General features: G+C 37.7%; 1 protein-coding gene across 1 annotated transcript in view; it reads right to left on the bottom strand.

Moving 5' to 3' along the window:
• LOC150076268 (acylamino-acid-releasing enzyme-like) overlaps positions 1-26,384 on the bottom strand; it is a 428,243-nt gene that overhangs the window by 178,890 nt on the left and 222,969 nt on the right. The window contains exon 14 of the mRNA XM_090387301.1: positions 13,831-13,972. Coding sequence (XP_090243427.1) covers positions 13,831-13,972 — 142 coding nt within the window. The remainder of the gene's footprint in view (positions 1-13,830; positions 13,973-26,384) is intronic.

Here is a 26,384-nt window from a genome sequence, read left to right on the forward strand (position 1 = left end):
TCAAACTCTAACAGAGAGCTAAGTGTTTTTGTAATAACTGAGAGAAAAGTGGAGGAGAAATTGTTGAAGTTAAACATAATACAAAGCAACCCCAGGGGCTCACAACTGGTGAGTATGGGCTTGGTCCATCCAGGGTCCTGAGCTGGATATCATCATTCTTCTCTTTCTTGGTGATTCCCTTCTATTTCTGATTCTTGTTTCTCTCTCTCTCTCTCTCTCTCTCTCTCTCTCAGGGTAATTCAGAATTTTTTTTTTTTTTTTGGCTGGTGCAGCATAAGCCTCAGTCTTCCTTGCACAATAATTATGGCTAATAATAATAACAAAAAAGCACCTGGAGTGGACCGGATCTCTCCAGTTTTATTAAAGGGGACAGCAAAGGAAGTAAGCAAACTCTGAGCATAATTATAAGATCTTCCTTGGATTCAGGGGAGGTCCCTATGGACTGGAGGTGTGCAAATTTATCACCAATTCACAAGGGGCTCAAAATGTGACACAAGTAATTATAGACCTGTTAGTTTTACTTGTGTGACCGCATCGTCTAGACAAGACTGCAGTAATAGTTAAGACACAGCATGGGTTTGTTAAAGAGAGTTCTTGTCTGACCAATCTGATTGGATACTATGATATGGTCACAAAAGGAACTGAATGCCAAAAATAATATTGATATCATATACTTGGATTTCAGGCTTTTGATACTGTTGCACATGGAAGACTGCTGTACAAATTGAAGAGGTATGGCATTAAGGGTAAGTTGCTACAATGGATAAAGAGATGGTTGAGTGGGAGATGACAGAGAGTGTTAATCAATAGATACTGCTCTTTGTGCATAAATGCTATTATTGGAGTTCCCCAGGGTTCAGGGTTGAGCCCATTGTTGTTTTGTATATTTACAAATGATATCGATGAAGGTATATCAGGTTTAATGTCCAAGTTTGAAGATGATACAAAGGTTGGCAGGGTTGTTAACAACAGTAAAGACAGTCTACTCCAATTAGATCTAGATAAGTGGCACCTCCGTACCCAAGTAGGCAGGAGCAGCAGTGCGTAGCACACGCTTCTTGATTATACCGGGGTTTGAGCCCGTCACCACCAAATACGGAGGATGCGGAAAGGTCAGGGAATGCCACTGCATATCCTCGGAGCAATATGGCCTTAGTTGCTAATGCTCCTAAAAACCAAATAACAAACAAACAAACAAACAATCTAGATAAGTTGAGCAAATGGACCAAGCAGTGGCAACGGAAGTTTAACATTAACAAATGCAAAGTACTGCATATGAGGTAGCAATAACTGGAGAGAAACCTACCAACTATGTGGTACTACACTCAGGGAAGTGGAAAGTGAAATTGTGCAGTCAAATATGAAGTTCACGGAGCAGTGCAAACAGGTTGCCAGGGTTGTCAATGATATATAGGAATTTTTCTAGCAGGGACAGGGCTGTGATTATCCCGTTATACAAGGCAATGGTCAGGCAATACCTAGAGTACTGTGTACAGTACTCTAGGTGTTGCCTAATTTTAGGAAGGATATAGAGTTGCTAGAACGAGTACAAAGAAGGGCAACAAGATTGGTGAGGGGAACAAAGGGGTGCACTTACGAAGAAAAGCTTAAGTTCTGCAAATTTCAGTGTCTGGAGAGTAGGCACCTGCAAGGTGATCTGATTGAGGTGTATAAGGCCTTGGATGGGTTGAGCAAGCTGAATGCCGATGAGATTCTTCCTCTTTGAGTTTCCATAAGAACCTTATGGGATACAGATTCAAATTGAGGAAAGACAGTTGTGCGGAAATTTGCCTTTAGTCAGTGGGTAGTTGATTGGTGGAACAGACTTCCATCTTTTGTTGTGGAAGTTGATAGCCTAAATAAATTTAAGGCTGAGCTGGACAGGCATTTGGAACAAATGGAAGGGTGAAATGGGAGGTTTTTTTTTTTTTTTTGGTTGATGCTGCATAAGTTTGCTTTCTTGCATCATATGCCTCTATTAATGCTAATGTAAAAATTAATTTTGTTATCATATACTTAGATTTCAGGAAAGCTTTTGATACAGTTGCACCTGGAAGACTGCTGTACAAATTGGAGCAGCATGGCATTAAGAGAAAGTTGTGGCAATGGATAAAGGGATGGTTGAGTGGGAGACAGCAGAGAGTGGTAATAAATGGACACTGCTCTACGTGGACTAATGTTATTATGAGGGGTTTCCATAAAGTAAGGTAACATTTTTTTTCTTAATGATGGTGAAAGGGAATGAGATGGTGGACATACAGACCCATTAATAACATTCAAAAAGACCGCCAGTGCAGTGCTGCGATTCTTTCGCCTCACAGCAGATTCCCACTGCAAAATGGTGGCTACCGTGCAAGTGTGGTCCAAAACAGGTGTACATGAAGTTATTTGCTTTTTGCAAGCATAAGGGTCTTCACGAAGTGATATTCAGAATGAACTGGCTGCTGTCTATGGCAAAAAGGGTGATGACAAAGAAGCAGGTGTATTTTTGGTGTAATGAATTTAAAGCGGGCCGTGTTTACATCGAAGATTGACATTGGAGGGCAGGCCTTCATTGAGCAAGACAGAAGTCAACATTTCGCGCATTAAGGTCATTGAAAACAGGCAAGTGAAACTGTGTGAAATTGCACAAATAGTGAACTAAGTCGACTGTTCACAAAATTGTTCACAATGTCCTAGGCTTTCGAAAGGTGTGCTGCCGCTGGGTGTCCCGACAATTGTCAGAACAGGACAAAGCAAAACGCATGGGGATGTGTCTGGAGAACCTGTTGCAGTACAGCAATGAAGGAGAGGATTTTTTCGCTCAAATAGTCACAGCAGATGAAAAGTGGGTTCATCACTTTAACATGGAGAGCAAACAAGGCTCTATGACCTGGAAACATCCACAATCTCCTGTGCACAAAAAATTCAAAACTGTTCCAGTGTCCAAAAAGTCATGGCCACAGTGTTCTGGGATCACCAAGGTATTCTGTTGGTGGATTTCTTGCCGAAGGGAGGAACAATCAATGCGCAGCTTTACTGTGCAACTTTGGAAAAACTGAAAGCCACATTCAATGCAAATGACCAGGATTCCTGACGTGGCATGATTTTTTTTGCACGACAACACAACTCCACACACTGCCCACACGGGGGCGCCTCCGTAGCCAGGTGGGAAGGAGCAGCAGTGCATAGCACACGCTTCTTGATTAGACCGGGGTTCGAGCCCGTCACCACCAAATACGGAGGATGCGGAAAGGTCAGGGAATGACCATCGCAGAGCAATATGGCCTTAGTTGCTAATGCTCCTAAAAACCAAATAACAAACAACAAACTGCCCACACCACTCATGAGTGGTTGCGCCAAATCGTTGGGAAACTCTCACATCCCCCCTACAGCCCAGACTTAGTGCCTTCAGACTTCCATTTGTTTGGCCCTCTGGAAAAACACCTTTCAGGAAAGTGGCATTTCACCATGAATGAGGAAGTTCATCAGGCAGTGGGATGTTGGTTACTGCGTGTGGGCACGGACTTCTTCAGTACTGGTATTGATAAACTGATCCATCGTTGGGACAAGTGCATCAATAAAACTGGAGACTTTGTGGAGAAGTAGTGCATGTTCACTTATTTCTTGGTGTGTAATTTTAACTTCATATTATTAAACATCATCGAGAGAAAAAATGTGTTACCTTACTTTTTGGAAACCCCTCGTAGTAGAATCCCCCAGGTTTCATCCTAGGCCCATTGTTGTTTTGTGTATTTATCAATGAAGGTATATCAGACTTAATGTCCAAGTTTGCAGATGACAGAAAGGTTGGCAGGGTTGTTAATGATAGTAAAGACAGTATGCTACTGCAACAGGATCTAGAAAAGTTAGGTAGATGGGCTGAGAAGTGGCAACTGAAGTTTAATATTTACAAATGGAAAGTATTGCATATGGGTAGCAGTAACCCAAGAGAAATGTACCAACTGCGTGGTGCTACACTCAGGGAGGTGGAGAATGAAAAAGATCTGGGGGTAATTGTGCAGTCGGATATGAAGTTCTCTGAGCAGTGCAGACAGGTGGCCAGAGCAGGTCATAGAGTTTTATCAATGATATATAGGAATTTTTCAAGTAGAGACAAGGAGGTGATTATACCTTTGTATAAGGCAATGGTCAGGCCACACCTTGAGTACTGCGTACAGGTCTGTAGGCCTCATTTTTGGAAGGATGTAGGGGTTCTCTTACCAAGAGAGGCTTAAATTCTGCAAGTTGCAGAATCTGAAGACTAGGCACCTGCGAGGTACTCTGATTGAGGTGCACAAGGCCTTGAATGGTTTGAGCAGGCTGAATGCTGATGGGATATTTCCTCTTGCTCAGATTCCACACCTTAGGGGGTATAAATTCAAATTGAGGAAAGACAGTTGTAGACTAGATGTGCGGAAGTTTGCCTTTAGCCAGCGGGTAGTTGATTGCTGGAATAGACTTCCATCTGTTGTGGAAGTTGATAGCTTAAATAAATTCAAGGCCGAACTAGACAAACATTCGGGGTGACCGAATGGGTGAAATGGGAAGGTTTTTTTTTTTTTTTTTTTAAGAAGAATGCTCTATAAGCTTGCTTCCTTGTATCATATGCCTCAACTAATGCTAATATTGTGCTCTGTGTGTGTGTGTGTGTGTGTGTGTGTGTGTGTGTGTGTGTGTGTGTGTGTGTGTGTGTGTGTGTGTGTGTGTGTGTGCGCATGATATTCTGTACAAGTGTGCATTCGTGGACTTATTAGGGTTAAAAATCCCTTCAAATGAGTAGCAAATGGCAAAACTGCTATACTGTTAGGACTTTTATTTAAGAACTCATCATGCTTTGCCTTATATCTTCAAGTAAACAATCCATTATCCTCAGCATCCATTAAAATCAATGGACAGCAGAAATAGGATTATCAGAGATATCATAATGTATGATGGGAAACATGAGTTACAAACCTTAACTAATAACCATTGTAATTAGAAATTTTAGTTAAGATTAAGAAAACCTTAAATATGATAATAGTGTAAATAAAATTTATACTCTTTTGAGTATTTTAATATTTTCAGTCTCTCATTACAGAAAAATCAAGGAACATGATGAAATCTCTTAATAACTATCATTGTTATAGTATCATTGAAATATCAGTAAAGATTACTAAAATTAAAATATTGGAAAAAAGTATGTTTTCTGAATGGTAAAAATGACTTACACCACTTTCATATTTAAGTTTTATTAATCTTAACTAACTAACCAAAATTTTGCTTTTAAATTTAAAAAGTGAAAATCCATAAAATCTTAAAGGGTCTCCTTGTACAGAATTTCAAACAGGTGATTTTTCACCGAAATCCATTGCATCTTTAACCTTTTGACTCTCAAAAGTTTCAGATTTTTTTTTTCTCACCACTGATGCTCTTTCAGGTATTGTAGAAAAAACTTTTCAGAGTGCATTCTACAGATAATAAATTTTTTCTTATGATGAGCCAAGCTGATGCCATCTTCTCTATATTAATACATTTTGTTCAGAGATGCCCATAACAGCAAACCTACTTTTGAAATAATATGAATATTATCAACCTCAAGGTTATCCAAAAAGATTCATTAGTAATAATTTAAATATGATAAGTTGGTTTACCAAACTTTAAAATTTTAAAAATTGTCTGTGGAAATAATTATATTAATATATAAACATAATTTCCTCAGTCAGAATAACTACTGTTTTCATGATATAAACATAACCTGGCCTTGACTTAAACCCCTCTTTCTGAACAGTTTCTAATTTTCATTCATTATGATAATAACATGTTGCTCCCTGTGGTCACTGATTGAGCTAATGACTTAATTTACTCACAAAATAAAAGGAAGCAAGGTTGCAAGGTTAAGAAATATGCAGTTGGGTGTAAGTAATTTTTTTTAAAATCAATGAATGACACCACTCTGATTCTCATCAGCTCAAATGTACTTTGTTTTTAAGAGCTTGCACAATGATATGTCTGTAGAAAGAATTACCAATTTTCCAGCCAATAAACAAAGTTCCCAAATAAAAATAAACAAATAAGAAGTAAATCGTACAACTGCAAAAATGCTGTTATCAGACAAACATATATGGACAAACACAGTGTTCACAAATTGTACCTATCTAGCAGTTGTAGGGAACATACTGAACAGAACATACAATACAATTAATTTTCCCCTACTACAATCAGTATCTTCTGCATGCACCAAAAGCCATTAAAATGTTTTCACACCTTATGTAAAATAAATTAAGAGAGTACTAATGTATATTTTATATAAAAATATCTCGTGACCCAGAAAAATTAATCTTTTTTAACTAGAGGACCTAAATCTCAATATCTTCAGACATTTTGAAGAACATAATTCTCACAAATTGTGAGGTCCTGATGTGTGAACAAATAAGGTGTGATAATAGGTGTTATTATAGAAAACTTTATTTTCCAGACTCCCTAATACTTTAAAGTCAGTTGCCTAGCAGAAGTGACTGCTTTCTATTAAATATTCAATGAATATTAATCTTGTTATTAATCTGCCAGTGTTGGCACGAAACTCTAAAACAAGTGATTTAGAATTTTTTTTAAGAGTAAAACATTTATTGAAGATATAACAATTCTTTAATTTACAAGTAAGTAATCATTTAAAGTTACATTAATCTGAAATTCATTTCAACTTTGCATTAATGTCTTTTTAAAAACATCCAAAATGGGAGATAAAAAATGAAAGAACTATTCTAAATGAAAAGAACTATGCTTTTTAAAAGGTCACCATTTACTGCCATAAAATTATGCATGTAGAGAGAATAGTACTTATGTATTTGAGATTACATGAATGTGGTGAGCTTAGTTTACCTATTGGTTGCAGGCAGTTTCCGCTCTATCCAAAAATTACATCCTTGAAAATTCTATGTGGGGCTAGCATTCATTTTGTGTCTATCTTAAAATTTGAATTTAGTTATAGTAAGAGCCTCCCCTATGTGTAGTTTATATCCATTATTTGGTTTAATTACAATTTTATCATAATCTAATTTGGGTCTGCAAGACAAACTGTAAGAATGTACCAATAATTGTCTACCAATACAATAAATGTATCAATAATCAAGATAATGCATTTTTAAATGAATTAATTAATTTTAAAATTTGAATTAAATACCATAGCTCACTCTCACACGAAATCAGGGACTTATTTAAAAATAGACATAAAACTGGGTTTTCTCCTCTTATGTATATATATATATATATATATATATATATATATATATATAAATATATATATATATATATATATATATAATAAAACAGGCCTACGTGCTCTGGATTCATAATGCGAAAATTTATTTTTATTTTGTTACACAGAGCATTAATAAACTACAATAAATAAATTAGCTTTCGGCTGGGTGGCAGCCTTCATCAGATTAAAATACTGAATGGCAGTTGGAATAGAGATGCACTGCCAGGATGGTGCGTGAGGCACGTGGTTAATTGTTTGTTGAAGTTTGTGGCTGTGACGTATGGTGGTGACGTGGCCAGCGTTTGTCTATGGATAGAATTACTGACTCTGTGATGGGGTTAACTTGACAACCACTGTTCCTGTTCAAAGCGGTGTCCGAGCATTTTATATTTAGCGATTCCAACCAGGTACGCCTCAGGTGATGGTGGGACCTGTCCACAACCACGACATCGTGGTGTGGGTCGATGTCGTGGTGGGTTGTCCAGACATGCTCGGCGATAGCTGAGTGTTCTACATCGGCCAAACGGATCGCCCTTTTATGTTCTGAGAGACGTTTCTCGAGTCGACGTCCAGTCTCTCCAAAGTAGCAGCTCGTGCAGTCACGGCAAGAGATGCGATAGACCAAACCACTCTGTAGAAGGGTGGGGACAGGTGTTTTTTCTTCATACCATATATATATATATATATGGTATGAAGAAAGTGTGAAGAAGATATTTTGTTTAATCCTATTGAATATACGGCATACACAAATGTGAATTTGATGAAATGGATAAGAAATGTAGTGATATATGGTAGGATGAAGTGACCAAGTGAGATATGAACAAGAGAATGATAGTTGTCAAAAATTAAAATAAGATATGAAAAAGCGACCAAAATAAGACTACATTGCAGTGTTTCACAATTTCAGTGGCTTCGTCAGAGGTCATCCACCAAAATTATGAGAAAGAAGGCGAGGTCCTAGTCATCTAGGATCTTGCAGTCTTTTTATGGTAGGATGAAGTGACCAAGCATGTTTTCTAAAGAGAACGATAGTTGGCAAAAATTGAAATAAGATATGAAAAAGTGACCAAAATAAGACTACATTGCAGTGTTTTTCGCAATTTTAGTGTCTTTGTCAGAGGTCATCCACTGAAATCATGAGAAAGACAACAATGCACTTGCTTCAGGGTCCTATCTATAGGAATGGGATTTGCAACCCTGAACCACCCAAACCCATCTATTTACCTCCATTCATCTTTCTGCTTTACTTTTCCTACTCCATATGTCCTGTGAGCCATTAGTTTTTTTTTATATATATATATATATATGTGTGCATGTGTGTGTGTGTGTGTGTGCATGCACACACACACACACAAGAAGAAAACCCAGTTTTATGTCTGTATTTTTAAATAAGTCCCTGATTTTTTATGAGAGTGAGCAATGGTATTTAATTCAAATTTTAAAATTAATTAATTCATTTAAAAATACATCATCTTGTACGTGGCACATGTTATATATTATATTACTAATGGTAATATTACCATGCATTCCTATTTTGAAATCAATAAAAAGTAAAGGAATATTTTATAGCAAAACAAATCATAAACACTGAATGACTGCTTCAGCTTCCAACTGCTCATCAAATAATGAGGTTCTGGACCGATATAATTTCTGTTTTCTGTCTTTTAGCAGAAGTGCCATTATTTGGGTCAACAAAGTGTTACTGGCTAATGCAGGCAGTCTCTAGGGTTACCCCTATATGCTGCTATAGTATCTGTAAGGCAGAAGCCAATGCCAGAAAGTGTGAGTCAGTGTAGGTGTGTTTGTGTGAGTATTGTTGTGTTGAATGTTGTGTGTTGGCACCTGGTGACTTTGCAGCCAGGGAATTTCTAGATTGGGAGTCAGAGGGCAGGGAACACCTGGTCCCTGCCCCTGACTCCCAACCCTAGCCACGTGGAGGCACACCAGGGACTACCATCAGAGTGAGACACATACTAAGATTTCCAGAGCTAGCTGGAGACCTCAAAGAATATGTGAAATGGAAAAGGCATCTTGTGGGAGAAGTGGAGAACTGGTAAGGAAGGAAAAGTAATAGAAAAGAGGGGAAGGGGAAGGAGAAGAGACTTACCCTGAAAACGAAGAGAAAAGCATATAATAGGAAATAGAATTAGAAGTGAAAGTATTAGTGAACAAAAAACTTATCTAAATCTACAATTTTAACAGTTATTTACAATGATTTCAGAATAAAATTGCAATACTTTGCAACCCAAAGAATTCAACGATTTTTAGTTAAGACTGCAGTTCTGGCAGCCAAGAATCAACTTGTTCAACTCCACCCAGGAGAAATCCAAGAACAAATAACTAAAAGAAACCCAGCTATGTACCTTTCTTGGGCAACCTAGTGATAATAATTTAAACTTTTAGTAAACCTATTTACAAAATATTTGGTTCAGACTTCAAACCAGAATAATAAGTAATGTAACAAACTGTCACAATTCATTTTAAAATAAATATCTCATCAACACAGTAATTTCAACCTAAAGAAGTGAACATTTTAAAACAGAGTTAAATTTGTCTCCAACCTGAGACATCTGGACACGCAATTTTACAATAGCTCTAACTTAGTCAACAACTCTCTTCTTTAAGTTTCCACCAAAATCCATGGAAACAAGTTGACAACAGTATCATCACATATGAAGTAATCTGCAGTTAACATCTTGGATGTTAACTGCAGTAAGCTAGGTGTTAATATCAAGGATATAAGTGTCGCAATTAAGGTAATGAGTGTCACAATCAAGGTAATGAGAGTGCCAAAATCAATTTGATTCTGATTCAGTATGAGGGAAACAAATCCATTTAGAGGAGTCTTGCCGACTGAATAGTCCTCCATTCCAAGTCAGTGTAAATAATTTTCATGCAGAATCCTAATTCAGTTCTCAACTTCTTCCAACAAACCTCAGACATCCATCAACTGAGATCCAATAAGGTAACAGCACAAACCGACTGTTACCTACAGCAGCAAAAATACTGGCTGAAGGAATCCAAGCTGTGCAAATGTTCCAAGTCCTCACGCTTTAAAGTTTATCTCATTAACTGCCGTATAAGTCTCCAAGAGAAAGATATTCATAATAAATGTCAATAGCAAGAAAACATTAGTGTATTCGACACTATCTTTTAGAACATAGTTTCCTGCAAGTTAATACCTTTGGTCTTGTACATAGGCATTAAAACTCGATACCTATAATGTATAACATTAACAAGACTTATTTTCCTGCAAAGACATAACCATTTAACCTCTCATAGACACAAGATTTAATTTTCAACAACAGTTCTTAAGAACAACTTACAATATATGACTCAGTGAAACTCGGAGCTAAGTAAAACCTTATAAACTCTTTGGTGTTAACACCTAATCAAAAATTAACATTTCAATGCATTTTCATCTCTGCATATCAGCTTTTGTCTGCATATCAGCATCTTGTTAAAGTTGCTGATATGTTAATCTTGTTAAAAATATACTTTACATGTTGGATGAAAGAGAGAGTATGATCAAACATTACTCCAATGTATTTGTATGTTCTTTCTAGCTTGATGCTTTGATTATTAAGTTTAACAACTGGTGGTCTATTTAGATTTATGTTGCCCTTAAGAAGTTGTTTCGTTTTGGGAATGGAAATAACTAATTTGTGCACATTGCACCATGAGTTTAGATCATCCAAGACGTTATTTAATTTTTGCTCTGGCTCTAATCTTGAGTTTCCCATAATCAAAAGGGCCAGGTCATCTGCATAAGCAATCTTACGGACATTGCCATGATCAGAAGCCAGCCACCCATAAAGGACCTTGTTACAACATATTGGACTAAGTATGGATCCTTGAGGGCAGCCATGAGTAACCCATCTCATCTGGTTCAGCAGTCAAACAACAGTCTCATCTGGGTCAACATAGTGATGTAGTGACATGGTGTGTATCTGTCAGCAGTGCCAGCGGTCCCCCACAAAACCGTGAAAAGGTGTCACTGTGAAGGAACAAAGTCCGCCCAGTGACACTTTTCTGTCTGGGTCAACAGTCAATTTTTCAGATAGGAACTAGGTTGATGCACCAGAAGAAATAACTTTATCAGGATTCATGAGTTTTTTTGTTTTTTGTTTAGCACCCAGGTTCCCTCACCCACCATGGTGACCAAATGGGATACCCACTACCCAGCAAGCAATAAGTGTGCTTGGGAGTGGGATGCCAGGGCTATCTAGATGCTATACCCACATAGCTGCCAGTTTGAATCCTGTCCCTCGGACCATTGACACGGTTGACCCTCGCAGGCAAACCCACTAGCTGATTGGTCCTGGCCGAGCCATCCAAGGCCACCCATCTTGTTGAAGCAGGGGCCAAAGTGGTGTGTTGAAGTTGTCCCCTTCAACCACCAGGATCCCCTTTCTGAATTTCCACAGGTCGCAGCACACAGCAAACATGCCAGATTCCTTTGATGTTCCTGAACCAGATTAGCGTCACTGGGATCCTGCTGTGGGCATTGGATCCCAGTGATGCTAATCTGGAGAACCAGCAGTGTCACTGGAAAGTCCCCCCTCACTACATATAGGTGCCCACATCGAGGGGAAGATCGGGGGAATAAGCAGGATGTGGCAATATTTCTAACTCACATTTGTGGGCACACCTCACTGCAACATACAAGGATGAATGTGCAGGGGCATTACTGTGGAGCAAACACACACCTTTTGACAGCTTTTTTCTTTTTCTTTTATAACAGCATGTAGTTTTATGAGGAGGTTAGAATAATACTTTTAGTAAACTTCCATTGTTTTGACATTTGTTTAGTTTTGGGATCAGGGTGACGGACCCCAAATTTCATCTATGGCAACTAGCTTTGAAAAAAAAATTCCTTTTGCTTTTCCTGGCACATCAACAACATTTCGTGTGCATATTGTGCCCTTTCCTTCTTCTGTAAGGTGTCAGAAGTCTGGGAACTCATCTAGCAAACACTTTACTCATATGCAACTGTTGATGGATGATGTTTTCTACAGACCCTACAGTAATTTGGAGCCCTGCAGCTAGTTCTTTGATGCTAAAACAGCGATCTACCAGGATTAATGCTTCAATTTTTGCAACACTCGCTTCTGTTACAAGCAGTTGCTGGGTATCCTGGGATTTCTTCATCATGCATTAAGGTTCTTCCACATTTGAATTGTTTATAACTTAAGTGGCCTATACAAGCACATCCAGAGAACTTCCCTACTCTTCACCTCTCTACATCCAATTTGGATACAAAAGTGATACCAAGCAACAGCACCTTACAGCTGTCTCAGATAGCAACAACAATAGCACAACTGACCTCCATGAGGTATCCCAGTACCTTCTCCACAGTTCACCCAAATTAGCAGTGAGAAGAAGGCACCACTCAGCCAGTTAACATCCTAGTAGGGCATGTGTGATTTTTAATGCCACGGATAGTTCCCTTTTTTTGCCTGTGACTGGTTTTTTTTTTTTTTTTTTTTTTTTTGTAATTTAAGTTACAGTTTCACTGATGACCTCTGGTATCATCTATCCAACAGAAATGCATCTGACTGTTTTTTATTGCAATAATTGTTTTATAGTTTTTGTTACATTAAACTAGTTTTTTTATTGTAACAGACAGCAAGTGTCTTCAATAACAGAGAGATAAGCAAGGTAATCAGTTTACATTTATAAATATTTGATTTCTAGGAACAGCTTAAACTATGCACAATTTTTTTTTTTTTTTCTAATTTTTTCCTCCGTGTACAACTACAAGGGAGAAAGAGGTAGAAAATGAAGACGTGAACCATTTCCTATTATACACGAATCTATGATGCCCTTTTCACTCCACTAAATAATAAATTTGAATTGAAACCAATCAAAACTTTAAATGATACATGTCATAAAGCATACAAGCCATTATCCTTAAAGTTGGGGAGCACCACTAATTTTAAAATAATCAGTAGTACGTTATTTAAAATTACATTAACTACATTTTGTTTATACAGCATTATCATTTACCATGCAAACTAGTGATCAATGGTATGTACTGAGGAACCTATAAAACCAAAGCACATGACATCATTGGATATGGAGCAAGATAATTTCAGGGAGGTGGTATAATACATTTCATTTTGACAGCAGTGGTACTTGAGGGACAGTACACTATTTATTAGAGTGATATATACAGGATTTTCCAATTAAAAAGCACAATGAAAGAATTAATGGCAGCCTACACAAGAAAAGTGAGCATACTTAAACACATTCTGTTACAGAATATGCTGAAAATGTGTTAAATTTTGTATTTATTTTAATAAAATTTTCATCATATTGTAAAATGAGTTGCATTTTAATTTATGATTGCTATATGATTATAAGAAAATAAAAATAAGAATTTGTAAAACTTAGTTTAAAGTACAAATCTTTATTCTGTTTAGAATAAGCAACTTTTATTCTAAAACAAAAATTCAACTCAGTAAATTTGTTATGAAGGTTTTTGGGTTAGTTCATTCCTATAATTTGATATCTATAATTCAATATGCACTTGTAATGTAACTCAATATCTGTCTTATATTATAATGTAACAAACACAAAATACCAATAAAAACAAAAGAAAAACATACAAAATAAAGGATTTTCATTTTCTTCGGGTGGCTGCAAACTAATAATAGACCAATCAATATCTGGAATATTATTATCTTCATTACTTAATTTAGTCCATTCTATTCTTGTTTCTTCATCTTCTAGCAATATATTACCTATGACCTGCAAAATGGAAAATTCGCTTAAGTGTACTACTGCAACAGATATCAGAAATCTTTTCTGACATCTAATGCAATATCAAAAGCAAATCAATGGGAAACATTTTGTACTTTTACTATAAATTACTATGCTTACTCAAATTTATTGAAATATATTTTATAAAGTTTAAAAATAAGCAATTAATAATAGAATGAATGGTTATTTCATTCTACTATTAATTGTTATGAACCTTTGAATATGACAATAACATTTATTAATTATACTAGTCTGCATTTAAAAAAAAATTCACTCAGATTTCTTCAAAAATCACAAAAATCTGCATTTTAAAAAAATTTGTCAGGTTTCTTCAAAAATCACGAATCTTTATTTTTATGTAAGACTTTTATATTTAAATACATGTTGAAAACACTATGAAAAAGGCGAGTGTGGTAAAAAGTTGCACTATATACTCACCTCTCTTTTTAAATTATTCCCTCCTCACATAGGTAACTATCCGGTTGACATTTGAATTTATTCAAACTATCAGCCTCAACTACCTATGAGGGCAAGCTGTTCCAGCAATCACAACTCGCTGACTGAAAAAAAAAACTTCCTACAATCTGATCTACACCTCTTCCCCTGTAATTTGAATTCATGTCCCTAAGTTCTGGAATTTTCTATAACAGTGAAAATTCTAGCTTCATTCATTTTACTAACTCCTCTCAGAGCATTATAAACCTCAATGAAGTCACCTCTGAGTTGACTGGTTGAAAAGTTCTGTAGCTCACATATACAGTCTTTCCTCATATGGTCACCATTTTGTCAATCTCACCATGTGAGTTGCCCGTCATTGGACCTTTCAAGCAGCTCAATGTCTTTTTTCATGTGAGGTCTTCATACTTGAACACAGTATTCCAAATGTGGTCTTACAATTCAACCCCACCAAGGGTTGAATTGTAAGACCACATTTGGAATACTGTGCTTTCTAATTCAACCCCACCAGGTGTATAATTCATTTTGGGGTTACTATTTCCCAAGTGTAAAACCTTGCATTCTCCACTCACAAAGGAGGCTAGGCAAGTAATTTAAAACATAGTGGCCACTTTTCTCACTATTCCTGCTGCCTGTTCAAGTCATCCTGAAGCAGTACTGCTTGGTACTGCTCATGAACTACTCTACCAATCTTTACATCATCTGAAAATTTTGACATCAAGTCTTCTATTCCATCATCAATGTTGTTCATGAAAATGAGAAACAACAGTGGTCCAAGAACTGATTCAAGAACTTCTGACTTTACACCAATCTGAAGAACATTCATTAATCACAAGCCTCTGCCTTCTGCCCCACAGCAATCCATCTTAGAAATTTTCCAGTAATCCAGTGAAACTGTTCCGGCTTGCAAAATAACTTCTTGGGAAGAACTGAGTCAAATGCTGTACTATAATCCAAATAAACTATGTTGAAATTGTTCACTACATCCAGCCCATGAATAACTGTGTCAAAATAGCCAATAAGTTAGTTAAACACGATTTACCCTTAACAAAACCATGACATTCTGAAGAACAAAACCATATTCTTCAGAATGTCATATCTATCTAAATGTCTCTGGATTGCACTCTTAATCATTGCTTCTAAGATTTTCCCTACCACTGAAGTCAGAATAACTATCTTCAGTTAACAACTTTGCTCTTATAACTACCTTTATGCATTGGTAATATGTTGGCACTTCTCCAATCCAAAGAAATCTCTTCTGAGTCCAAAGATGCCCTCATAATTAACTTCAATGGTTCAATACACTCTGGCAGCCTCCCTCAAAATACAGGGTATCGGCCATCACCTCTAACATCATTACTTTCCTTTATGCTCAAAGGTTTTTCTAATAAACAATCATCCGTATTTTCAAAATCACTAATTTCATGTGACTCAGCCTCACTTGCATAGCCTCTTCTTAACATAAAGAGTCTTTCTTCAGTAAAAGCACATGCAAGTACATCTTCAATTCATCTGAAACATCAGTTGGGTTGCCTAAGACTTTCTCCACACCCAGTGCACAAGGGTACAATCTGATTTTTTTTTTTTTTTTTTTTTTTCTGCACTGTATTCACATACATGAAAAATTCCTTGTCCCCATTCTTTGCTTTCTTAGCCAGTCCTTTCTCATACACAGCCTTGGCCTCTTTAACCTTGACTGTTGTACTATTACAAATCAACTTGTAGCTATTTTAGGCTTAAGTGCTAATTGTTCTGTGTTATCTTTTTCTACTCTATTTGACTGGCCAGCTCTCTGGATTGCATTCATCCATTTCAGCATCCTGCTCCCGTAATATTTTCTTAATTGTACGTATGCGTTCGTGGCTTCCATGATTTTTGCTTTAAAGTGTATTTGCCTCCACTGTGCAATCTGCCCAATTAATAGATGTCATATAGCACCTTAATTGTCAAAGGTTAACCTTAATTGTTAACTGAAATTAAAACTCATCTCTTACCTTTAATTACTGCAACATCTTTCTTCATCTTCCAATTGACGACTGCATGATCACTACCTGCCAAAAGGCTCCTCCATAGCCAGGTGAGCAGGAGCAGCAGTGCGTAGCACACGCTTCTTGATTAGACTGGGGTTCAAGCCCGTGACCAACAAATAAGGAGGATGCAGAAAGGTCAGGGAATGACCACCGCATATCTCCGGAGCAATATGGCCTTAGTTGCTAATGCTCCTAAAAACCAAATAACAACAACAACAACAACCTGCCAAAAGTTCTTGTATTTTAAGCCCTGTGATGTCATCTAATTCATGAGTAATGATGAGATCAAGAATACTCTCACCCCTAGTGTTATCTCTGACATGCTGGTACAAATAATAATCATCTTTATTTAGAAAACTTTTTCCCCAAGGTGAGTTTCCCTCCCACTTATTCCAAACAATCTGGGGCAGATTGAAGTCACCCACAATAAGATTACTCATTACATCTTTGCTTCTAACTAACTCACACCACACAAATGCTATGATGGCAGACAACTTCAGCCTCAGAAAAACTCTTTTCACACTCAAGCTGCATCTTGATAAGAAGCATGATGCCACCACCTCTGCTATCTTTCTCATCGTAGTTGAAGAAAAACAACTGGCCCCAGCCTTCTATATTTAATAAGCTCATTTTGTTCAGAATCATTAAATATCCCAGAGGCAAAAAGGGTGGAAAAAGAAGGAACAGTAACTACATCATTAAATTGAGGACTACTTTGAAATGCGAAAATGTTCCAGCACTTAACCAAAAGATCTCTTTGGTTGACTCGACAATAACAAAAGTCGCAGTTGAGTGTAATGAAATCCCTGTACAAATAACAACAAGGCATCCATATGCAAATCAGACTAAAATTGATCAGACTAATAATAAGGCTGTCGACTAAAGAAAGTGGAGTCTTATTTAATTGGATTTCTCTTACAGAAATCCAATTCAATACACCTCCTCTTCTGGGTAAAACTCTTCTGCAGAACATGAGAAGTCTTCAGAATAAAATGACCACTCTGGAAACGATCATCCTGTCTAAATTTTACAATCTCATCCTACTTACTGAAACCTGGACATCGATGGAACAAGAAGATTATATTATTACCTCTATTGCCAGTTACAATACTGCAACTGCATCTAGAGCTATAAAAAAAAAGTTGGAGAAACTGTCATCTTCCTGAACAACTCATTTGTGATGGTGTCTGCAAAGGGCAACAGTTCATGACGTTAAAGCAAATATCATCTTTTAAGGGCACAAAGTGTGATACTGTTGTATATGTTGGCACTAATGACATTAAGAGAAGATTTGTGGACTTAATGTTGAAAAACAGTCAAACAAATGTTGAAAAACAGCTAATGTTGAAAAACAGTCAAAAGTTAGAGTTAAAAGTGTCTGCAATTCTGCCCAGACATGACAGGAGGGAATACAGCCTTGTAATCAATTCGAGAGAGATTGTAAAGGCTCATTGGGTAGAATTTTTCTCAACATGGTCTGTGCTTGTTAATAAGAGAGAGAGATTCATTCTACAGAGATGGAATATACCTAGAAAGGATGCAAGAATATTTGCTGATGCTATCGAGGCAATGTTAGATGGGTCGGAAAACTGCTAGCTTGGGAGGATTCACAGACTAATAGATTAACAGTAGTCGCAGGCACAGGTGAAAGTGATTCTTGCACTGCTTCTATTGGAATGAGCAGCAGCCTGGAAACAGAGGTGCAATTGATTTCGAAGACTGCTGTGACACATCATGAAACAAGAGTATACACTGGCTATGTTAGAGTAGTTAAGAGTAAGAATAGGTTCATGCATACTTGCATTTACAACAATGCAAGGAGTATAGAAAAAAAAATTGGATGAATTTGAGGTGCTGGCCAAGACATCAAAGGCAGATATTGTTGGAATATCAGAGATGTGGTGTCACACAGATATAAGAAATGCAGGCTTGGAATTTGGGGAGTACGAAGTGTACAGAAAGGATAGAAAGGGAGGAGGGGTCATGCTGTTAGTTAAGAAACACAAAATCTAAGGAAGTGCATCGAGTTAACATGGGTGGACAGTGCATTGCTGAGTTAGTTTGTTGTGACATAAGCACTAGGAAAGCAAAACTGAGAGTAGGAGTGTGTTATAGGCCTAATGACTCTGATGAGTACAAAGAACAACTGCAGAGAAATACGAGTGGGTCAGTAAATCGGATTGTCTTAATGGGGCATTTTAATTTCCTGTGGGTTGGTGTCTCGCACACTAGCAAGACTTTTGTGGATTTATTGGATGCTAGTTTTCTACAGCACTATGTTCAAGAGGCAACCAGAGAGAATAATACTCTTGATCTGATTATCATTAGAGATTATTTATGGATTAAGAATCTCCAAATAAAGGAAATACTAGGTGGCAATGATCACAGCATACTGATGTGAGATTTACTCAAAGATGTAACTAACATCAAGGATAAAGTGAAGGATTTTTTTTTTTTCATAAAGGTGACTGCAGTGGTCTCAGACAGTTTTTAAATTCTATATAGTGGGACTAACTGATGATGTTGTTACCAACTGCAAATTTAAATGGGAGGCATTGAAGGAATTAATCTTGGAAGCTACAAGGATGATTTTCATACCAACTAACAAATACTGTTCAAGGTTTAGGCCTAAATAGAAATAAATATCATTAGTTCATCAGATGAAGTAATGAAACTCGTGGCAGAGAAGAAAAATGCACGAAATGCATATAAATTTTCAGGAGACACAGATGCCTATGTGATATAAGACAGCCTGTAATCAAGTCACAAAGGAGGTTAGGCAAGTAAAGGCAGATTACGAGAAATCTTTGGCAAAGGATGTCGAGACAAACAGTAAAGACTTCTTTTCTTATGTAAACTCTAGAAGGAAGGGTTGATCCACTTGATATTGATGGTTCAATTGTAGATGATTCTGCTGAAAAACTGAATGAGTATTTTGCATCTACATTCACACAGGAGGAAGTCTGTAGCAAAGTGGAGGCCAGAAGCTTATCAAACTCTAACAGGGAGTTGAATGATTTTGTAATAACTGAGAAGTGGAGGAAAAATTGTTGAAGTTAAACATAAGAAATTCACCTGGGGTCTATCCAGTTATATTAAAGGAGGCAGGAAAGGAAGTAAGCAGGCCCTTAGCCATGATTATGAGGGCATCCTTAGAGTCAGGGAAGGTTGCCACAGACTGGAGATATGCAAATGTAACCCCAATTCACAAAGGGGGAACAAAGGGTGACACAAGTAATTACAGACCTGTAAGTTTAACTTCTCTTCCAGGGAAAATAACGGAGTCACTGGTTAAGGAAGCAATGCAGGATCATCTAGTCAAGACTGCAATTATAGTTCAGAAGCAGCATGGGTTTGTTAAGGGGAAGTCTTGCCCGACCAATCTGATTGGATAATATAATGTGGTCACAAAGGAATTGGATGAAAAAAATAATTTTTCATCCAATTTCTTTGGATTTTAGGAAAGCTTTTGATACTATTGCACATGAGAGACTACCGTACAAATTGGAGCGATATGGCATTAAGGGCAAGTTGCTGCTATGGATAAAGTGATTGTTGAGTGGGAGAAAACAGAGAGTGGTAACCAATGGATACTGTTCTCCGTTGGCTAATGTTGTTAGTGGAGTTCCCCAGGTGTCCGTGTTGAACCCATTGTTGTTTTCTGTATTTATCAATGATATTGATTAAGGTATATCAGAGTTAATGTCTAAGTTTGCTGATGATACAAAGGTTGGCAGAGTTGTTAATGAATGCAAGGATGGTACACTACTGCAACAGAATCTTGAAAAGTTGAGCAGATGGGCTGAGAGGTGGCAATTGAAGTTTAATTGACAAATGTAAAGTACTGCATATAGGTAGCAGTAACCCCAGAGTAACATACCAAATGTGTGGTTCTGCACTCAGGATAGTGGATAATGAAAAACCCTGGGAGTAATTGAGTGGTCAGATATGAAGTTTTCTGAGCAGTGCAGATGGGCTGGAAGAGTAGCTCATCGGGTGTTTTCAATGATATTTAAGAATTTTGTTAACAGGGAGAAGGAGGTGATCATCCCCTTGTATAAGGCAATGATCAAGCCACATCTTGAGTACTGCATACAGGTCTGGAGGCCTCATTTTAGGAGGAATGTTGAGCTGCTGGAACGAGTACAGAGAAGGGCAACAAGATTGGTGAGTGGAACAAAGGGTTGCTATTACCAAGAAAGTCTTAAGTTCTGAAAATTGCAGTATTTGGAAACCAGGCACCTGTGAGGTGATCTGATCGAGGTGTATAAGGCCTTGAATGGTTTGAGCAGGGTCAATGCTGACAGGATACTTCTGCTTGCTCAGATTAAGAACCTGAGTGGGCATAGATTCAAATTGAAGAAAGAGAGTTGTAGAATAGATATGTGGAAGTTTGCCTTTAGCTAGTGGGCAGTCGATTGCTGGAACAGAGTTCCCTCTGTTGTTGTGGAAGTTGATAGTTTAAATAAATTTAAGGCTGAACTATACAAACATTTGGTGTGTGGATCGGTGAAACAGGAACGTTTTTGTTTTGCCGATGCTATATAAGTTTGCTTTCTTGCATCGCATGCCTCTACTAATGCTAATCTCAGTTTAAAAGCTTAGGTTTAAAGCCTTTAATCTCATCGCCTATCAGAGGACACACACTGCCCAAAGAGATATTGATCGCAAAAGTATGTCTCTTTGTGCAGTGTGTATTTAACCCAGAGCTAATAGTTTAAGATGAGTTGAATGACCTATTTAGAGATCCAGCCCTGTCCAAAGATAAAGTTGAACTTCTCACCTCCATTTCAAAGCAGAAACACTTGGTTAAAAAGAACATAAAATGTCTTTTTCTATTTAAAAAAGGCGAAGTTTGGGCCACATTCCTTAAAGTAAATGGCCTTCTCTGCTACTGCCATGATGGTGATGGAGATTGTGGAATTGTCTCTGGTACACATTACATTTGAGTAGCCCATCTTTGCTCATTGTGAAGTTTGAAAGCTTTCTCTTGTATAATGGAAACTTAAGTCATCCCCCCCCCCCCGTTGTCCACTCCGTTCATCTAAAGGAGACATACCGCAATGTGAAGACACTACTCAATGCACTTCAGTACAGCACTCCTGATGGTGTGAATACTTGCAGCAACCTCAGTCATTAGTATGTTAATAGACATGCAAGGAGGGTTCACAGAGCATAGTTTCCTATGCTGTGCCTATGGGATAATCATTTTTCTGCAGCCTGTCACATTACATGTGACTGCCCTCAAAGAAGCACATGTGAGCCAAAATGACTAACACACTCAACCAAATATTTTCTAATTATGTCCTCTGAACTCCCACTCTCAATTTTGTTTGTATCTGACCATGATCCAAAAGACAAACAAGTGTCTTTTAACATGCCATCCCAGTCTAATAAGAATCCTGTCTATAAAAAGAGATCTTTTAACCCCAAACATTTGAAATGAGATCTGTATGGATCTGCTAAGCCTGCATGGGATAGTTTGGTCAACTGTCCTACAGATTTGGTATACACTTTCTTCACAACCTGGTTGGCCTCAATCTCAAAACTTGCTACATCAAAAATTTCCACTTCCTCTCTTTCAAACTTAAATGTTTGGTGGACACCACAACTTGATTCCCTTTTCAAATTAAAAAAAGTCTTTCAGGAACTTTAAAAAATCAAACTCGGAAAATGATTATCAAACTTTCTTATTTCACCATAATCAATTTAACAAAAAATAAAGAGAAAAGAAATCCAACAATGCACATCTGGTAGGATTAAGAAAAAGTCTACAATATACCCCAAAATATCCCACCCCTTACCACCAGATTTTAATTTCAACTGTTGGTTGGAACACATATTTTGCTTCAACAAAGAAACCAATCCTTGTCCAGAATTTAAAGAATGTATACATCTATCAACAATTTAAGCAAATTTCTGTCTCGAAAGATGTAATTAAAAACATGATTAAAAATCTCCTTTCTAAAGGTACCACAGGCTACAATAATATACCTATCTTTGTGTTTTAGTTTTCAATCAAGCCATAAATAACAACTTTTTCCCCTCTGAATGGGCTCATTACAAAATCTTCCCACTACCAAAATGCAAAAACCTTAAAAGCAACAAGGACATTAGGCCAATATCAATTTCATCCACTGTCCTAAATCTACTGGAAAGATGGTGCCTCCATAGCCAGGTGGGGTAGAAGCAGCAGTGCATAGCACATGCTTCTTGATTAAACTGGGGTTCGAGCCCGTGACCACCAAATACGGAGGATGCGGAAAGGTCAGGGAATGACCACCGCATATCCCCGGAGCAATATGGCCTTAGTTGCTAATGCTCCTAGAAACCAAATAAAAAACAAACAAACTGGAAAGATCTACACTTCCAACAATCAGGAAACAATTTTTCCCAATACATAATAATCAGACTCACTATGGAATTATTGGCAGATCCACTTTGACCAACCTACTCACAACAAACCTAATAATTCTAAAGTTCCTTAACTCTAAAAATCAAATCAACATAATTTACACTGATATCAGCTCTGTGTTTGATGCAGTCTCAATAAACTCTACCCTGAATCTCCTCGAACAGTTTTACCCCAATCAATGGAAATCTATTAAATTTCTTTGCCAACCTCCTGAATGAAAGGGTTCTTGTAGCAAACTTCAATAATATATCTTATCGTTTTATATGTTCTTCTGGAATCCCCCAAGGCGGGACGCTCTCAGCAATAATGTTCTCTGCAATCCTCCAACCTTTTTATTAACTCAGAAGCATGTAATTTTTTATGCGGATGAGGGTAAAATCATTGCTACCTCAGATTCAAGTCAATCATCTATCAGTACACAACAGCTTATCTGTAAAAATCTCCAAGAATTCTCCTCATACCTCAACTCTTTTAATCTATCACTCAACTCCTCAAAATCTAGCCACCTCCAAATTTTGCTTAGAAAGAACATCTTTCCAATCATCACCTCGTTTAATTCTCAAACCATTCCTATTGTATCAGGCCATAAGGATCTGGGAATTTTTTATATCAGAGATGCAGTGTCACTCAGATATAAGGAATGCAGAAACTGAATATGGGAAATACAAGGTGTACAGAAAGACTAGACAGGATAGGAGGGGAGGGGTTTATGCTCTCAGTTAAGAAACAAAAAATCTAAGATAGTGCATCCAGTTGACATGGGTGGCCAGTGCAATGTTGAGCCAATTTGGTGTGACATAAGCACTGCAAAATCAAAAATGACAGCAGCAGCAGTGTGTTATAGGCCTAATGATGCCAATGACTACACTGAACAACTGTACAGAGAAATAGAGTAGGTCATTAAATCAGAATGCCTTATAATTGAGGATTTTAACACGCCAGATATTGACTGGAACTTGTGGGCTGGTCACTCACACACTAAAAAGTATTTTGTGCCTTTATTGGATGACTGTTTTCCACACCATGCTAGACTGGCAACAAGAGAGAGAGAGAGTTTGTTTGTTCTTTGATTTTTAGGAGCATTAGCAACTAAGGTCGTATTGCTCCCGGGGGATATGTGGTGGTCATTCCCTGACCTTTCCGCATCCTCCATATTTGGTGGGCATGGGCTCGAACCCCAGTCTAATCAAGAAGTGTGTGCTATGCACTGCTGCTGCTCCTGCCCACCTGGCTACGGAGGTGCCAAGAGACAGAGAGAGTAATACTCTTGATGTGATTATCAACAGTGATTATTCATACATTAAGAAGCTGCAGATAAAAGAACAACTAGGTAGCAGTCATTATAGTGTATTGATGTGGGATTTAATTAAAGATGTAACTATCATCAAGTGTAAAGCAAAGGGTTTTTGATTCCGTAAAGGTGACTACAGTAGTCGCAGACAGTTTTCAAATTCTATACAGTGGGACCAACCAATGATATTACCATCAGCAAATTCTAAATGGAAAGCATTCAAGGAAATGATCACAGAAGCTGCTTGGCCTTTCGTATCAACTAAGAAATGGACATCAGATGAACTAATGACACGTGGCAGAGAAGAATAATGAATAGAATGCATATAAATTATCATGTGATACAGAAGCCTATGGTAGATATGGTAGATTCAGAAGCAGGAGTGCAGGAGCACATTCACTTTGAGTAGACTGGGGTTCAAGAACCTGACTGCTAAATATGGTTGATCTGTCAACCCACACTGGACCAGTGGGGTAGATTATGGTTTATTCACTCAACATAGTAGATGGTATATCGTTGAGGAGGCTTCCATCCTGCAGCGGGGTGATAACGGCTGCAGTTTACCATATTTACCTATGGCAGATATAAAACAGTCTATAATCAAGTCACAAAGGGGATTAAGACAAGCTAGGGCAGACTATGAGAAGTCTCTGGAAAACAGCATGAAGAAAAGTAGCAGTATTTTTAACTGATATTAACAGTAGCAGAAGGTTGAATCACCTTGGTCCATTTGATCTCAAGGGTTTAATTGTTGATGATCCTGCTCAGGTTGCTGACAGGCAGAATGGGTATTTTGCATCTACAATTCACACATTAGGAATTCTGTAAGGAGAGAATGTAGAAGTTTATCAAAATCTAATGGGGAGCTGAAGAATTTTGAAATTAATTGAGAGCAAATTGGAAGAGAAACTATTGAAGTTAAATATTAAAAAAGGCAGCTGGAATGGATGGGATCAATCCAATTATATTAAGGGAGGCAGCAAAGGAGGTAAACATAGTAGAATACCTAAGGTTGTCGATGCCCGGGGGCAACATGTCTTCCTAGCACCCCTGAGTGTGATAATGTAATGTAAATGTCATAGATAATTCCTTCAGTTTGAGCCCCTGAAACTCGGCACCCAGGGCAACCGCCCACCTCTGCTCCTCGCTCGCTATGCCTCTGGGTAAACAAACCCTTAGCCATAACTATGAGAGCACAATGGTATCACTGGTTAAAAAAGTGATACAGGACCATCTAGACAGGAGTGCTGTCATACTTCAGTTACAGCATGGATTAGCTAAGGGGGAAATCTTGTTTGACCAATTTGATTGGATACTATGGTGCAGTCACAAAGGAAAACTGGAGGAAAAAATAATTTTGATATCATATACTTGGATTTCAGGAAAGCTTTTGTTATTGTTGAACATAAAAGACAGCTGTACATCTCCATATTAATCCAATTATGCAATTGAGCTGCTGCTCAGTTGCATAATGCAACTGAAATGCAATTGAGTAGAAGCCTGGAAAGCAAGGCAATGGGGATTTCCAGGACTGCTGGGAGTCATAGTGGAACAAGTAAATACATGGGCTGTGTTAGGGTAACGAAGAGTAGAAACAGGTGCATGTACACCAATGCTAGGAGTATACTTAATAAATTTGATGAGCTTGAAGTGCTAGTCAAGACATCAAAGGCAGATATTGTTGGGATATCAGAGATGTGGTGTCACATAGACTTAAGCAGTGCAGAATTGAAATTTGGAGAGTACCATGTATACAGAAAGGATAGACAGAACAGGAAGGAAGGAGGGATTATACTGTTAGTTAAAAAACACATAAAATCTAAGAAAGTACATCCAATCGATGTTGGTGGACAATGCAATGTTGAGTCTGTTTGGTGTGACATAAGCACTGGGAAAGGAAAAATGAGAGTAGGAGTGTGTTACAGGTCTAATGAATCTGATGAGTATAATGAGCAACTGTGCAGAGAAATAGAGTGGGCCAGTAAATCAGAGTGTCTTATAATGGGGTATTTTAATTTCCCAGAGATTGACTGCTGGAATTTGTGGATTGGTCACTCACACATTAGCAAGGCTTTTGTGGATTTATTGGATGATTGTTTTCTACAGCAGCATGTACAGCAGCAACTAGAGGGAATAATACTCTTGATATGATTATCAGTAGTCATGCATTAAGAATCTGCTGATAAGGAACCACTAGGTGGCAGTGAT

Source organism: Mastigoproctus giganteus, chromosome 13 (genome assembly GCF_048544385.1).
Source record: "Mastigoproctus giganteus isolate SK-2022 chromosome 13, ASM4854438v1, whole genome shotgun sequence".
NCBI lineage: Eukaryota > Metazoa > Arthropoda > Arachnida > Uropygi > Thelyphonidae > Mastigoproctus > Mastigoproctus giganteus.